At 47.2% G+C, this 16,524-nt stretch overlaps 6 protein-coding genes across 6 annotated transcripts; 3 read left to right on the plus strand and 3 right to left on the minus strand.

The window, feature by feature from the left end:
• Positions 1–118: 118 nt before the first annotated feature.
• AtWU_03598 (ankyrin repeat domain-containing protein) lies at positions 119–1,081 on the plus strand (the record flags this gene model as incomplete). Its single annotated transcript, XM_035498710.1, has 1 exon — positions 119–1,081. One exon carries the CDS (start codon positions 119–121, stop codon positions 1,079–1,081), a length of 963 nt encoding a protein of 320 aa, XP_035354603.1.
• Positions 1,082–1,526: 445 nt separating this feature from the next.
• On the minus strand, positions 1,527–4,701 carry AtWU_03599 (DEAD/DEAH box helicase; the record flags this gene model as incomplete). Its single annotated transcript, XM_035498711.1, has 10 exons — positions 1,527–1,631; positions 1,688–1,838; positions 1,896–2,081; positions 2,133–2,988; positions 3,044–3,225; positions 3,284–3,317; positions 3,370–3,590; positions 3,648–3,752; positions 3,808–4,433; positions 4,483–4,701. The coding sequence occupies 10 exons, from the start codon at positions 4,699–4,701 to the stop codon at positions 1,527–1,529; spliced, it is 2,685 nt and encodes an 894-aa protein (XP_035354604.1).
• Positions 4,702–4,985: 284 nt separating this feature from the next.
• On the plus strand, positions 4,986–8,840 carry AtWU_03600 (ankyrin repeat-containing protein; the record flags this gene model as incomplete). Its single annotated transcript, XM_035498712.1, has 8 exons — positions 4,986–5,246; positions 5,304–5,327; positions 5,377–5,569; positions 5,623–5,997; positions 6,054–6,635; positions 6,698–6,809; positions 6,871–7,128; positions 7,220–8,840. The coding sequence occupies 8 exons, from the start codon at positions 4,986–4,988 to the stop codon at positions 8,838–8,840; spliced, it is 3,426 nt and encodes a 1,141-aa protein (XP_035354605.1).
• Positions 8,841–9,856: 1,016 nt separating this feature from the next.
• On the minus strand, positions 9,857–10,643 carry AtWU_03601 (ubiquitin carboxyl-terminal hydrolase; the record flags this gene model as incomplete). Its single annotated transcript, XM_035498713.1, has 2 exons — positions 9,857–10,554; positions 10,616–10,643. 2 exons carry the CDS (start codon positions 10,641–10,643, stop codon positions 9,857–9,859), a joined length of 726 nt encoding a protein of 241 aa, XP_035354606.1.
• A 714-nt stretch (positions 10,644–11,357) lies between these two features.
• AtWU_03602 (uncharacterized protein) lies at positions 11,358–12,306 on the plus strand (the record flags this gene model as incomplete). Its single annotated transcript, XM_035498714.1, has 4 exons — positions 11,358–11,569; positions 11,641–11,910; positions 11,994–12,071; positions 12,123–12,306. 4 exons carry the CDS (start codon positions 11,358–11,360, stop codon positions 12,304–12,306), a joined length of 744 nt encoding a protein of 247 aa, XP_035354607.1.
• Positions 12,307–13,046: 740 nt separating this feature from the next.
• On the minus strand, positions 13,047–16,176 carry AtWU_03603 (glycoside hydrolase family 71 protein; the record flags this gene model as incomplete). The annotated part of the gene is made up of 2 exons (XM_035498715.1): positions 13,047–16,037; positions 16,102–16,176. The coding sequence occupies 2 exons, from the start codon at positions 16,174–16,176 to the stop codon at positions 13,047–13,049; spliced, it is 3,066 nt and encodes a 1,021-aa protein (XP_035354608.1).
• Between the last annotated feature and the right edge of the window lie 348 nt (positions 16,177–16,524).

The following is a 16,524-nucleotide window of genomic DNA, read 5'->3' on the forward strand; positions in this document are numbered from 1 at the left end:
CCTTACCATCACTCGTATTTCCAGTGTACGACGCAAGACGCCATCAAAGGGCCAAATCACCGTCTATCTAGCATTGCATCCATGGTTTGATGCAAGAGGATAAATGCAAACAACTAACATGAATCGACCCAACATACATCCGATTGGAGTGGGCCTCCTCGAACTTCCCACAGAGCTCCTGCTCTACATGGCCGATTATCTCCCCAGCCAGGGGGACCTAAACGCCCTCATCCAAACCAACCAGCAACTCTACCACATGCTCCAGGCTTGTCTCTACCACCACAATGTGAAGTACCACCACAGCGTCGCGCTCCTATGGGCTGCCGCGCGGAATCGGGCCGACATGATGCAGGCCATCCTCGCGATCCCAGGCTGTAATCCCAACATCCGCTGCCCCTCCTCATTCCAGACTTCCTTGATTATCGCCGCGCGGCATGGCCACGCCGAAGTCGTCCGCTTACTACTCGACAGGTCCTCCGTGGATGTCAACGCGCAGGACGATAACGGCGACACAGCGTTAGCGGCGGCCGCCAGTGCAGGGTATATCGTCATCGTGAGGCTCCTGCTGCGCGACGCGCGTGTGGATGTAAATCGCGAGGACTGGGACGGCCGGACACCTCTTGCCCAGGCAGCAATTGCGGGTTCGACGGAGGTGGTCCGGCTTTTGCTGGAGGAAGAGGCAATCGAGCCCGATGCACCGGATTCTGAGAACTGGACGCCGCTGGCTTTCGCGGCAGCAGGGGGACATATCGAGATTGTGCGGTGCTTGCTTCAGCTTCCGTCACGGGTGAATGCGAATGTCCGGGACTGGGATGGGGCGACTCCGCTTATGTGGGCGGCGCGGCGCGGTGCGGCGGCCGCGGTGGAGCTGCTGCTTAGCTGTGAGGATGTAGATGTCACAATAAGGGATGAGGAGGGGCGAACAGCGTTGATGTGGGCGGTGGAGACTGGGCATCAAGAGCTGGTGCCGCTTTTTGATGCCTACGCGGGTTATAAGAGCGTACGGGTCGATGAACCAGGGGATGGCTTTTGCGGCCAGCAGGAGAATCATTGTAAGAGTCTCGTCCCCCAAAATTGCTAGCATCAGGGCATGGAGAAAGATGTCCCTTGATATAGTATGGTTAATCAGTGGGACCCGTTATATTGACTCCAATTGAATTGGACATATATACCGGGTACGTCTGGAGGCGGGAAGTCATCCCCTTGTAAGTATATCATTCTTCACAAAAGGACAAGACATTGAAGTACAAATCTCTTGGTTAAGAGTCTTACATTGAGGAATAATCATAAATATCAATTCATATCAGGTCATTTTGTACCCATATGGTCTTTACTCATGCAATTGAACTTACATTCGGTCAGGTATAATTTTGAGTCGCAATATGACCCATATGGGAATGCGTCCAGCCTGTCAGCTCTTCGTCCAGATTCTTCACTCATGAAATCAACATCTGTTTAATTTCAGTATATATATTGAAACAATTCTAGATTCTATCGACGATCAGTAGTAACAATTGAATCAGACCTCATCTCCCATTAAAGGATTCATCATCACCAGCTCCTTCATGAGAAGCCCTCTCAAAACCACTCATAGCGACGTCGAGTTTCAAGTCTTGGCGAGACACTACGCTCTTGAGGACTGTTAGTGCTAGATTCCTCGAAGGTATATTGTTAGAAAGATGGATACCTCTTCAACTGTATCTTCCATAATATACCGAGTGATCACCACCGGTCGCTTTTGCCCGAGACGAACAACGCGCCCGATTGCCTGCTGCTCGACCGTTGGATTCCACGATGGTTCCATGATATGCACCCGTGTGGCGATGGAGAGATTCAGTCTGCTTGAATATCAGCAATCTTGCACGTAAGGACAGCTTAGGAAGATGAATACATACCCAACCGCACCGGTGCCAATAGTCATCAAAAGAATATTCACGTGACTGCTCGTTTTGAAGCTATGGAAGGCCTGCTGACGTTGCGAAAACGACATGGAACCGTCTACTCGGGCAAAGGTAATGTCGTGCTGGCGTAGCAGCTCAGCCATGATGTCGAGGCTCTTGGTCCAGGCTGAGAAGACAATTCTATAAAAGAGGTTAGCGTAGCTACACAGATGGATAGAGACTTAGCTATACCCTTTCTCTTGCGGAATATGGCCAAGGATAGTCTTCAAAATGGCACGATGTTTTGTTGAGAACATCCCTTCGAGAGTTTGCGGAGATTGATCGACCAGAGATAAGTACTCCGGGGTCAGAGATTCCCGAAATAGATGAGGAGTGTGCAATAGCTCGGACGCAGGACTTTCTATTTTTGCCAGGTCCAGGATATTACTGATTTGTAGGGACATTCTGCAAGGTTCGCCGATCGAATAAGAGGATTCAGGAGAAGATTTAGAGTCTGAGAACTTGTATGAGCCAAGAGCCAGAGTTTCACTGTCAATACCAGGAGACTGAGATCCATGGTTCTCTTGCAGAAATTTCAAGTACTCTTCAGAAGTAAGGAGATCGGTAGGGGAGGCTCGGATGTCCTTCTTTCTGTAGAGCCCGTTATTGCAGAATATTCGCAGCTGCAGAACTGTTTGGAACGCACCCGCGGAGCCCACTTTGCTGACTGAGATATCAATGAGTCGATTGTGATAGTCCAGTATATTATTGTATGCTTCCCTTTCTTCGGGAGCCAGGTTCAACTTTAGATTGTTGATCGTTGGTTCCGCAAGCATACCAAGGCTCATAGTTCGACGAAGGCATATACAACTAAGCAATAAGCGAAGGTTTTCAAAGCGATTGCCACCTATGTTGTTGGTTTGATAGACAATGTGTTTCCGGAAAACTTCTCGTTCTTCAAGTAGAGGGACACGAAGGAAAGACACCAGAGCACCAAGATCATCGAGATCATTCTGTATTGGGGTCCCAGTGAGACACCAGCGTCTGTCTGCTGAAATATTACATGCCGCTTCATGGATCCTCGTGGACCTCGATTTTATGTGGTGTGCTACACTTTGTTTGTTATCAACGATCTTTATGCGGTTTAGTTATTACAATCGTACCTTCATCCAAAACGATGCGAAAGAAGGTTGTTCGGAATATTGGACTTTCCTTCTCAGTAAACTCCGTACTGATAGTTCCGTATGTTGTCAACACAATATCGTAGTCCTCGAAGGTGGGGAAATGGACTTTGCGCGAGGCACCGTGGTATTTGCAGGTTTTGAAAGTTCCCGGCTTGAATTTACTTATGAAAATTAGAACTATACTCAATGAAGCTCATTGGGGATCTGTGGAAAACCTACTCGCGGATCTCATCGAGCCATTGTTCCATCAACGCTTGGATAGTAAGAACGAGCATCTTGAATTGTGTATCAGGGTCGCATCTCACCTTCATTTGGGACAACAACCATTGTGGCTGCTACTGTTCTTAGACCAGCCGACCAAGGCGTGCCCCTTCTCTTGCCCCATTCTTTCGCGTGAAGAAGAGTGCTGGCAATGGTTGACAACGTTGTCACTGTTTTACCAAGGCCCATCGTATCCGCAATGATGCCACCCAAGGGGCCAACTGGGACCTCTAGAGCGGAATCACCGGTGATTGCATGATAATGGCTGGTGGAGATCAAATCAGCATACCAGCATGAAATAGCTCCTACTAAGCCTTCTTACCAAAGATTGCTGTAATTGTCCATCTGAGCATCCCAGAGGGATATGGAAGATGTTGATCGACCCGTTTCTCGGCGTATCATAAAATCGATGCCTTCTTTCTGGTGGCTGCATAGTATGTTAATCGGGAGAAAGTGCCAACAAAGTCTTTATAAATACACACGCAAAAAGTGGAATAATCAGGTGCTCATCGGGCTGAACTTGCTCAAGGTAGTCGTGCTCGTGCAAATTGTCAAGTAGATTCTGCAACCTTCTCTTTGAGATTTTGGCGGAAGTAGGTACAGGTTCATCGATAGTAAGGCAATCGTAGTCATCTAAATCAGATGCTTCGCTATCAAGCTCCTCAACACTCATGAATGGGAATTTATGAGGGTTTTCATATTGAATATCACAATAGGTTGTCGGGTCTTGAAGGAATAATGCTTGAGATGATAAGCAATCACCAACAAGCAGAGCATTCTTCCGTGATCCAAAAATAGTGATCTCGACACTTGTTTCCCAGGATTTCGAAGTGTTGTATTGTGTCATACATTTCCACTCTGAATGTAGAAGAGAGATTGTCAGTCGTGTGTCTTCAATTTCGAATAAATCCTTCAGAGCGTTGGAAACTCCCAAATTGACGAAGCCTATTATATCATCTGCCAATGGAGAGTATATTACACAGTTCTCAGAACCCAAAAGAATCTCAAGATGATGAGTCGATTCCTTGTTATCTCCATGTGCGTTTGATAAGGAGGAGTTGCAACCTGCAGGTGGGCCAGTGAGGAATTGCGCATGAATGTTGCAAATCTATTTTGGTAAGCAAATGGATCAAAAGGAAACCGGTGTAGGCACGTACAGATCCAAAGCAAATTATTGTATTGTTTGCATTTACTACGGAGCCGTCTGGCTGTTGGCTAGGATTGTACTTGCCGTTTGTTCGATCGCTTTCTTCGCGATGGACCTGTTCCTGTTTGACTTTGCGGGCTTTGGAAGAGTCCGGACCATCACAGAAGCCCCCGACTCCGTCAGCGGGGTATTTCCTCTTGATGCCGCCAACAGCCCGATTTTCTGCCATGTCTCGCCCTCGTTATAACAGAACAAACACTCCACTATCATAGACAGCCTTCTCCCGTGCGCTGTGTACGAAGACGAATTCTCGCGGGTTCTGCTCATGAGGGAACTACCCGTAAGATGTTGATCTCAGGAGATTTCTGGCGCTAGCCGCTTGACGCATCAGCTGCACTGCCACATCGCTGCCCGGTCGGCCACGGGCCATCCGCCATGCCATCACAGCCTTGTCGCGATTGAAGACAGAGAGGCCTGACGTGTCTTTCTACCAGCCAAGAGACGATAAAAGACATGGCGACGGAAAAAGTCACCAGCTTTCAGCTGGCCCTGGATTCATTCAAGTCTCAGTCAGGGCCTATCCTTGTGCGGGAATTCGAGATGACATCTTTGGCAGCTCTTAAACGCTCAATCGCCAAGATCGAAAGGAAACAAGCCACAGAAAGACGCCTGCAAAATATGCGACGACTCTCTAAGTTTGTTGATATAATGGAGAGACATGGTGAAGTTATAGAGACCTTGCTGAACACGACTAATCTTCTGGGATTTGTTTGGGTACTCCCCAGCCCGTTATGATCCGATGCGTTGATACTGGCTTACATGTTCGAACAGGGGCCAATGAAGTTTCTATTACAGGTATTGCCCAATCTGGATCTCTATGCTTCCAGCTCCTAATATTCTGCAGGTTGCGAGTTCTGTATCTGAAGCTTTCAACGAGCTCTTGGATACTTATAAAGTCATCGGAGAAAGCCTAGAGCTTCTAGAAAGTTGCAATGGACTCATTGATGGAAACCCTCTAGTTCAACGAGCTGTGGAGTCTATGTTTCATGACATTCTGGAGTTTCACAAAACTGCGGTTGCTTACTTCAGGAAGCCAAGTGAGTGATGTGCCATTGGAGGCATTCGAGTACATAATATTGATCTCACCAAGTGTGGAAACAGGTCTTTCAGGCTACCTGGTCCACCTATAAGGCAAAGTTCGGACCGGTTGTCGACAGTTTGAAACGCCACAGACAGGTCTTTGGGGATAGGCTCACTTTTGCGCAACTCGAAGAGATCCGCGTAGAAGGGATCAGATCCGCCGATGCACTTAAGAAGTTGCGAAAAGACGAGACAATGCGCCAGTTGAGAGATATTCAATGCTGGCTGAATAGCGCAGACGTTGCAAGTGATCAAGAATCTTTCAGGAGTGTGCGAAATTGCAATACTCAAGCCGGAACTTGGATTTTGCGTCACAAGATTTATTGTGCGTGGAAGGAAAGAAATGCGCAGCGGATGCTCTGGGTGAACGGTATCCCAGGCGCTGGTATTATCCTAATGTCTATAATCGGAAGAGGTCTCCACTAATTCATCATGCTGCAGGAAAGACTATCTTGACATCCCTAATGGTCGAAGATTGTCTCAAATGCTATCAATCTACGATTTGGTTCTATTTCAGGCATGGCGATTCGCAACGAAGCTCCTTCCTTAGCTTTGCTGCCAGTGTTGTGGCACAGCTGCTAGACAAAAACGGCGATCTGATACCTTATGTCTTCGAAGAGATGTGTCGCAAAGGCAAGCGCGCATTTTCATCAGAAATGATAGCCAAAGAGCTACTCGAGGTAATGATGAGAAATTCGGGACAAGTTTGCATTATCCTCGATGGTCTTGATGAGTGCAGTAAGATAGAAAGGAAGAAGATCCTTCAATGGATCCGCCTCATGAGCGAGCATCCACAGAATCGTGATAGTTCAGATTCCACGATATGTATTCTTGTGTCACAAAGGGACGCGATCACCTCCAAGACTTTACGTGATATTCCAAGCTTGGAAATCACTTCGAAGGATACGCGAGACGACATCTATACATATATAAGGTCCCGAGGCTCAGAGGTGCAAAAGAAATTTCAACTCAATGACGAAAGCACAAAAGCGATGGTTGAGCTTGTCATGGAAAAGGCGGGCGGTAGGTTACGAATATGCTATGTGAGAAATCAAATGGTTCTTTCTGATAGAAGTGTTTCTAAGGGATGTTTCTTCTCGCGAAGCTTGTTATGAACAACCTTTACTGTCAAGTCTCACCTGGTGATCTGTATAAAGAGCTGAACACGAAAGAAATACCAACTCAACTTGACCAAGCGTGAGTCTTGTCCCTTGATATTCAGTTGATCTTTCAGGCTGAACCGTGCTGGGGTATGCAGATACGAGCGGATATTGAACAATATCCTTGAAGAACAGGCTTCACGAAATCATGCAGTTCAGCTTCTCGGCTGGCTAGTGTGCGCAAAACGGAGACTCCAATGGCGAGAGATACAGGGCGCGGTTTCAATTGACCTTGAAGCCGAAGATGTTGACTTTGAAGGTCGCCAATGGATCCTTGATTCTAGAGACCTATGCGATTCGCTTGTCGAAGTCAAGACCGATGGTTCTCTTGAACTTGTTCATGCAACTGCAAAGCTGTAAGTCCACATTCTAAGCTGGAAGGCTGCCGCCACCCTGTTTAGCTTCTCTAAATCCGCTTCCTTATTTTCTGACATTATTGGGCCTTAGGTTCCTTATTCGAACAAATTTCATTGATGTCAGACAAGTGGAGCTGAGGATGGCTTCTCTCTGCATGGGCTACCTAGCTCTACCCGGGTTTGAGACATTCCTGCCAGACGAGTCTGTTGCAGACCTCATAAACACTGGATATTACACATTCCTAGACTACGCAGTATGCTTCTGGTCATCCCATCTCCAGGAGGGCCTCAAGCGCACCATAGATCGGCAGGACGCTATGATGCTGATTGAAGTTCTTTCGAAATTTCTAGAGTCGCACTACCGACATCCCGCAAAAGAAATCAACATTCCCTCTTCTGCATATGAGGTAAAGAGGCGGATTGAAGAACACGGACCCTGGTCTACATCGGAGAAATTCCTTAACGCCTTCGCCTCAACGCAGAATCAAATAAGCTGTTTCACTCAAGACGCAGCAACCAATGAATGTCTCGACATACCTGATGTTATCACTCGCATCAGGAAAATTCTAGAGAAAACCGCCTCAGAAAATACGGCCAATGGGAGAGCTGATAGCAGAGTACTCTATTCCTTCTACGGCCACCGTCTCTATAAATGCCCCAGAATGAGCTGCGAGTTCTTTCATCAAGGATTCGAGACTGTCCAGCAAAGAGAATCTCATTTGAGCAAGCACGATAGAGCTTTTGAATGCTCCTTTCCTCAATGTTACAGAGCTACTATTGGGTTCAGCTCAAAGAGGCAACTCGAAAAACATATCGCGGATACTCATGAGAAAAAGGCAAGGGAAATGCACTCTTTCCCTTCCAAGCGAGCGAGGATCGCTTTAGTGTGCAGATTCTGCAAAGAAGAATTCCAGGACACGAGAGCATACCGCATGCATAACTGCACACGTTCCTCTCCAAAGCGGCCACAGAACGTCAAAATGACGGACAAGTCTTCGACCCGAGCACTAAAAGCCACGACAGGCGAACCCAATTCGGCAAATTCACATTGGCAGGATCCCGGCTTGCTTACCATCGACGAAATCGAGAATATGCCACACCTGGGTAAGCAGGAGAAAGGAGCACATAAGGAGCTCGTGCGAAACCTGTGGAAAATTCTTAATGATAGTGATCGCCCGAGCCAAGAGTACGAGACGGCACACACCAGGATGACACTTTTGTCGCAACGACTCAGGGATGTTCAGCAAGCATATCAGGAACCTCAGCTAGCGCTTCAACAACAGGAGCAAACTCATGATACCCAAGTTGAGCAGCAAGCCGAATGGATTCCGTGGAACAAGGTGCAGCATTTCAGTCAGCTACTGTCTTCAATTCAGGAAAGAGTTTTGGGGCTCGCTTTCTACGCCCCACCTGATATGGCAAACGAGCTAGTCGAGAACTGGGTTGCTGAGGCCCGATTACGATATGGAAAAGCACTACAGAAGCAGGAAGAAGCACAAATTCAGATGTCAGAGTTCGACGAGGAAATTGAGAGGCGCGACATGTCAAGAGAAGAGATACAAGGATATGTGGACAGAAGGCGAGCAATAGCGAGAATATCTGAAGAAGGTCAGGAGTACGTGCAGAGATTTACACAGCAGCAAGAGACGTTCAAGGCCCTTTGGCGGAAAAAGGTTGAGTCGGGAGAGATTGTCTTTATGCCTTCAGAATAGCTCGCTTGGTGGCGACCTTGGCGACTGAACCCGTGTTATAAGTGTAGTTCGCAGGTAGATACAATGATCGATCAATACCCCTTCCAATCAAGACTGCGACATAAACGTACGAATAAGCCCTTTCAGGCTCATCAGATCCGAATCGTAGATTGCTCCAACGCAGACAGCGGGGATCTCAGTTCGATTTCGCCAAACCATAGCGATGGCGAGAAAGTGATTGCGACGTTTCTAAAAACTTGTGGTCGGGCGGGCTTATCATTATCAACGTCAAGTGTCTAGATGACAGGTGAAGAAACCTGACAGTAGAAGAAATTATAATGATCATGCTTGTTGAATTGTTTTTCCATTTTTAAATTTAATGTTTATTTTTCCCAACTGGAAAACAAGATAAAAGATAAAGAAAAATCAAAGATAAAGGGAAAACACCTTTCAGACCTCCTCGACACCCACCAAGTCCGACCGACCGAAGTCAAGACATCATGACAAGGTAAAGATCATCACCACTCCCTGGACCATCGCAACGACACCCGAAACAAGTCCATCTGACGACAGATCGTAACAGAGCGTGCAAATGCGAAGTCGAGTCGGAAGTAAAAAACGGCTTCACTTTAGGGCATCGAGGACATAGCAGTCATCAGCAAGGGTGGAGATTCTGTGGCTCTTTAGAAGAGCTCAGAGGTGGGACGTCTACTCTAAAGTGATTCTTTGAACTGTAGGCAAAAAGGTGGTTAGCAAATAAGTCTTCAGTGGGATCATCCCAATGTAGGGGGGAGGGACACTAACGTAGAGTCGCTTGATTTTCAAAATCTTTGGGGGGGAAGCCGCCTTTTATACCTTGCCGGTGGGTCCTCGCTTGCGCTAGCTGACTTTGCTGGTGGAGCCGGCGACAGCCGAGATGACAATTAGTCATCATGTAGAGCAGCGGCGGGACTTCACCACCAATAGGATTGCAGATAACAGTCATCGCTGTAGTAGTACTCCGTACACAGTATATCAATTGAGCATTGAGCATGGCTCTAAGCCTTATGAGCCAAAGCAATGCAACTAAAAAGCAGGCTTCCTCCTTCATCCGCATTCAATTTGATAATCCTCTTGATACCCATATCAAGCGCTCGTGGACTAAGAACATCCTCATCCTCAGCAAGATCTCCCCTCTCCAGAGGCCCCTTCCTCGACCCCTCCAGCTCCCAGAGCTTCCCGCCACTCTTGACGAAACTAACAAAATGCCCACCATGACGATCATCCATTAGATCTGCATCGGTATCACCAGCCTGCTCGACTGACTTGTGAGCCACTTCAAACGCCTCACTGTTGTACAGCATCTCAGCGCGTTTGTCCATATCCAGCGGTATAGCTTGCTTGCGTATCTCCGCGAGATCGGAATCAGGCTTGATAAAGTCAACCGCCGGACCATTGATCACGCTATGAAGCAGACCGATCGAGCCACAGGCGTGACCGATGGTTTGCTTGAACCAGATGACGGGCTCATCAGGGCGGCCAAAGCCAGGATAAGGTTCTTCTTTGTCAGCGTCTTCGGCCTTGCGGTTTTGGTCCCAGGCTGGTGTAAGTGGGATGATCACCAACAAGGCTAGGGCAGGTCGGGGAATGTGGGTGAGTTGCGAGGGGTCGTCTAGGGAGTAGACGTCGTAGAATTGTAGCTCCGGCGATAAGCCTAGCTTTGCTGCTAGTTGGTTCATTACGTCGGGGTTGTTCTCTGTTATTTGGGCGAGGGTCTAGTTAAAGATGTGTGGGTTACGAAGATTTGGATTTCTTACCTAGCATTCTCCATTTTTTCCTTTCCATTTTGGAGGATTCGACTGATAGAATTGACAAAGTATTTGGAGATGGTTGATGTTGAAGTCGAAACGGAGAGTTTAAGGGCTGTTAAGTGAGACCCCCTCAATGCCCGGGCGCTAGCTGAGGTCACATGAGTCGTAGTCAGACTCAAATGTCAACTGTAGATATATCGTTGACAGCTTTCGGGATGAACATGGTGTTGAGCTTGGAGGAGCCGGTTCGCAGATATAGCATATGACAGCTTACGAGAGGGGCGAGAAATGGGTAATATCACCCCTCTTCATCCCATCCTTCTGGTCACTACTATGCCTCGTGAAAGTCAAGCAAGGCAGCTAGATTGTTAGTTAAGACCTTCTGATCTCGGATTGCACTGTTCATGACAGACGTTGAGGAACAGGGAAAACAGTGACATTGCTATCTTGAAGTCTTGGTGATAATTTCCTGTTTTGATATATATTTGTTGTTGTTAATGAGTGTTCTATTCACCTTCATGTTTTCGAAGCCAGCGAAGCATGATAACATGTACCTTGTCCTATGAGCACCTGGATTGAGGACTAGAACAATACCGGCCATTCATCAATTCATTGTGAATGACAATCAAGAGAACACAACGTTTCCCTGATCAAAATTAAAAAGGCCACACCACGTGACGTTGTTGGTCGTTACGGATTTCTCCCTGTTCTCAGAATTCCCACTATTACCGCCTTGATCGCGACAACCATGGCTTCCAGTATTTATCGTCACAAACCACTATTCGATACTCGACTAGACTTTGAATTCGGGGCCTGGAAAGTCGGTAGAAATCTCTCAAGCAAAATTCGGAAGCAGGAAGACCCACAAGGTGGCTTTATGTATGAGCGACATGAGGTTTATGAAGCTACAAGAGTTGATCAACCTTCCAATACGCCAGATGTCATAAAAATCAAAAAGCAGTAAGTTTACACTGTTGATTAAAGTATAAATATGGCCACAAGGAAGGAACATATTGGACTAACATCAATAGAATCACGTTTTGGAGTAACCATAGGTATTCCGAGCCTAGTGACGGTGTTTACCGCGAAATATATAATCTATCGCAATTAGAAGACTGCAGGAGGATACCTAAGCTTCTTGGGTACGCTGTCGAAAGACAAGTCTTTAGCGATGAATTACCAGGCGGGTACAATGCATATATTGTGATGCAGAAGGTCCCTGGGGAGAATCTACATTTCTTCGACACACTTCGAAAAGAGGAGCAAAACCGTATTCGAATTGCATTCATTGAAGCGTTATGGTATGCATGTTCTATAACTTCCGGCACAGAAGACTCTGAGGTAGACACATTTCCGAATTAGAGCCCTGCTAACGGACCTACAGGGAACTGCAGTCCCGCCATTTCACTCATTGGGATCCACGAAGAGAAAATATTATGTGGGAGCTCCAAAGTGGACAATGGTACGTGACCCCCCTTGATTTATCATACGGATTCCCGATGACTTGCTACAGTTCTATTGTGAATCTTGAAAATGCCGAGAAACATACCGAGCGAACAAAGGATGATGTGTGTCTAGACGCAATGGAACAATTGGAGTACTGGGGTTTATTTGAAGGACAATATGAGGGTGTGTTGTTCTTTGAGAAGGATAAATTATTATTGGAGGACTTGAAATTCCGACTATATATCAAGTAATCAGCTAATGTTAAAACTACATAATTACTTGCGGTCTTCATCTGGCTCAGACATTCTCAAGTAACACATATAGTATCACGTGTGATAATATAGTGAATGTCCTATCATATAAAAGGTTCAGTATACTCAGCGCACGACCATATCTGGTGTATCAACATGAGGAGACAAGATCTGCCTATCATCAGATGTTGGGCTGATATCAATACCGAAAGCTTTAGGAGGGCGGCACCGCCCCATTCACAATTTTAGTATATATCTTGAATGATGGACTTGAATGTGAATAGAGTGATGTTGTTAGAAATCCGGAACTTATCCCTCATCACACTACAAGGCGAAGGACTACATTCTGCCGGGTCATATCTATAAGAGCAGACTTTGATCAGTTCTGCATTTTGTGCGGAAGCAGTAGCAAATACCACCCTGTTAGCCATTGTTTTGGTGGGAATACTTACTAGTTGGCACATCTTGCAGGTAGTTGTCCGAAGAATGAAGCATAAGAAGTTAAAATGCTAACTACGGATCACATAGTAAAGTTTCTGATGGCGAGTCTGCTTGGCACGAAGCATAGGATGATGACTACGTAGAAATTGTTTCAACTAAGTTCAGGTCTGACTCGGCTACCGGTTTAGTGCTATAGAAAGGATCTGCTATTCAAAGGTTTGCGAGCTGTTGCTGATTTCATGTAACAATCACGGGATCTGTCCTAATGAAACACATTCTGTTCACTCATGAGTCTAGGTCTAAGCAGCCGCACAGTCCTTGACTAGATTCTCGATCTGAGTATTTTTCTCCTTAAAGACCGGCCCAAGAGATTCTATAGTCTCATCCGGGATATCTCGCCGGGCTGCGGCCATAGTTCCGTATTCCTCTGCAGAGCGCTGCCCAACCAGAAGGAGAGTTGTCAAAATTGTGGCGACACGATTGTCAGGATCCTCCACAATCTCATAGATACTATCAGCCACAATAGCAGTGTCTCCAACTACTGTCGCAACTCGGGACACATCCAGGAATATATCACTGATAGCGTCTGCCTCGCCAACAAAAGGAATAGCCAGGAAGATGGCGCTGATGATATCCTCAATCATTTCCTTTTTCTTCCAGGCTTCTTCTGCCTTCCCAATTGCCACGACTTCTTGCATGGAACTGACTGCCTGAAGGAGAAGCTCCACCGCAAATGAGATACTCTGTACGATGTCGTCCGTGAAACCGGGCCAAGATCCCAGCAAGATCTGCAGCTGTACCGCGAGGATGTTGGCCTGCAGGTTGTCCAGATTTGGTAGGGCTTTCTCGACCACTACCCGGGGATCGGTGATGTTGACATAGTCGGCCTTCTTGGGTATGTTTATATATGTGACGACAGAGTCATGGCACGAAGGGGCCAGGATACTCTCTCCATCGCAGAGATAGGAGTCCTTCTCGGTACCGTACTTGAACCAGTCGGGCTGGATGCCGTAGTCCTCCAGTAGCATTTCCTCGAATTCCGTGGAGTTCTTGACCTCATAGTATACGTTGAAAACTCCAGTAGCGCTGTAGTTGGGACAGCTTGTCGCGGACTCGTTCTTGCCCTTCCATTCGATGACGCAGTCAAAGTAAGACAAGCCCGGTCCGGCAGGTGCCCATTCCATGACACTAGCGAGAGTGGATGTGATATTACTCTCGACGTATTCCTTGTAGTACTTCAGGGTCTTGTTGTAGTTGTTGTCGGCCATAATCTCCGTATAGTTTGCCACCACTTCGTCAATCAAATTGTACAACACGGTCAACATATAGTATGAGATGCACTCATCCTGCATGTAAGCACTTTGGATGTCCAGGTCCTCCAGCGTAGATATAGTCAGGTTATAATTGCACGGCGAGGTCACTTCGCACCAGGACCGTGTGTCATCGTCCGTACAGGAGAGCTCGTCACTATCTGAGTAAGCATCGCCAAGTTCGCACTGGTCATAGCACCTGTCACGCTCGCAGGCAAAGTCGCATAGACCATAGTCGTCATCGCCAGAGAGCAGATGGGCTGTGGCACTGCTGTTGACCACGGAGAACAGGTCGAGCGTCCCAGTCGCGGTGCAGTTGCAAGCATGGATGGGACAATAGCCGTGTGCGCAACCAAAGGCACAAAGATTTACGAAATCACCAGTGCCCTCACCGGCCGTGCATGCTTTCGCAGCGAAGTCGGACACTGTAGGAACCGTAAGAGTTACTTCGACCGTCCCGCACGCAGTACTCGGACAGTAACCATGATTGCAGTCGAACGAACACAGGCCACTGTAGCTAGCATCTTCGCCAGATATCGGATAGCCTTCGACCCCTGTCTCCTCCGGTACAGTTGGTGGCGGGCCGAGTTTGGAACAAACACAAGCAGTGATCGGACAGTAGCCCCAAGAACAGGCCGCGGAGCAGAGCCCGAGAAAATTGCCAGCACCCCAACCCTCGATACATGTCTCATTGGAAAGGGATGTGGCTGGAGTTACACTGATGGTGTTGGAGGACATACTGCTCCCAACCCAGGCATTCCAATTTTCGATATCGGAAGCAGCAGCGCAACCGGACGAGATTGATTGACCGTCTATACTGGCAATTGTAGCACCACCGCGACTAATAGTAATGACCACCGCACCGGAATGACCAGAGAATGACACGCTGCCATGATAGACCCCAACATCACCGCTGGGGGTTGCGGTCCATGAGGCCCCAAGGTCAGTGCCACCAACAGACACTGTGATATCGGCCTGAGATCCGAGAAGAGCCGAATAGAAGATCTTGTCTTGCACAATCTCATAAGGCCAGTACTCAACCTGAAGCTCACTGGCTGTATTACCAGTGGTTCCTCCATCAGAAGAGCAGGCCCCAGCTTTATTCAGGCGATACCAGCCAGTCACACCTTCTTGGGTGATGGTAGATATGTTGTTTTTATATGTTTCAATCACATAGGGAAGGAAATCGCGCCACCCATCATGCGGCATGTTGAGGACATAGTTGTAAGGTGCCAGTCCAGTATCAAAGGCGGTGTATGTCTTGTTGGCTAGAGGATCATTTGATGACTTTATCGGACCGATATAATGAGATTCGCCAAAATCATTCCATGAAATGATCTCAATGAATTCCGGCGCAATGAATAATGCCTGGTTCCAACGATCGAACCACATGTCGTCTCCTCGCCAGAGCCAATTCTTGTTGTAACCCGGCATGTTAGTAAAAAACCACGGCGAAACAGGCATCATATAGGGCTTGCCCTCAAGGTAGTTTATATAAGAGGCATCGGTGTATGTGTCGATATCCGCAGGACCATCTGGCCAGGCAGCCCAACTAAACAGCCCATCGGCGACACCATCAGCTTGCTCCATTGCTTCCATGGCTCCAAGTGATGACCAGTCTGGTATGAAGAAACATCCTGTTTCTGACTTGATATCCACCCAGTCTTCTGCGTTGGCAGGGCCCTCGAACGTAGAGACAAAAGGTTTATCTTTGTAATAAAAGTACACATTTGGGGAGTTATAAGCGCTGATATAATCAATCACATCAGCTTTATCCCAAGCGCCGTTTCCAGCATAATCAAATGAAAAGAAGAGATAAAAGCCGGCGTTCTCAGCAGCGAGGAAAGCATTTGCCACGGAAGCAGTATTCACAGCCTGACCCGCAGCGATGTTGAGTGCAAAAGCATCGATCTTTGCCTCAATGGCAAGGGCCATTTCAGCCTCCCAGTCATCGACAGTGTAGCCTTCCGTGTTAGACACCTACTAAGACATCAATGTTTTGTTCCGGACGAAATTAGATTTTTGTAGAGGGAAAAGTGTATACCATGAAATGAGCAAAGACTGCTCGTGCATGAACATGAGCAACAAAAAGAAAGAGAATGTGAAAAACGAAGCCCATTGGGGGCATAAGAAAATAGGAACGTAACCTAGTGAAAACCTTTCGGCGCCCCAAAAAACCCGAGGAAACGCTGTGGAAAGAGTGACTAGAGAATGAGGAAAGAACGGTAACCCGTAGGACTGATAGAAGAAGGAATGGACGAAAAGAGGAGATTGTGATAGTAAGAACTGACGTGGATCTCTTCTTATATTTTTTGAATGCCACCTAGTGCGGGCAAGAAGTTCGGATGACTTGTATAGCGTTAATTGAGGTGGCCCATTTTGCGGGATTTCGCAATTGCACCAAGGTAGATGCTTTTTTAGGGCAACCTGGCATTGCTGAAATGACACCTACTTTTCGAATGAAACT

The sequence above is a fragment of the Aspergillus tubingensis genome (assembly GCF_013340325.1).
Source record: "Aspergillus tubingensis WU-2223L DNA, scaffold_5, whole genome shotgun sequence".
NCBI classification, from domain to species: domain Eukaryota; kingdom Fungi; phylum Ascomycota; class Eurotiomycetes; order Eurotiales; family Aspergillaceae; genus Aspergillus; species Aspergillus tubingensis.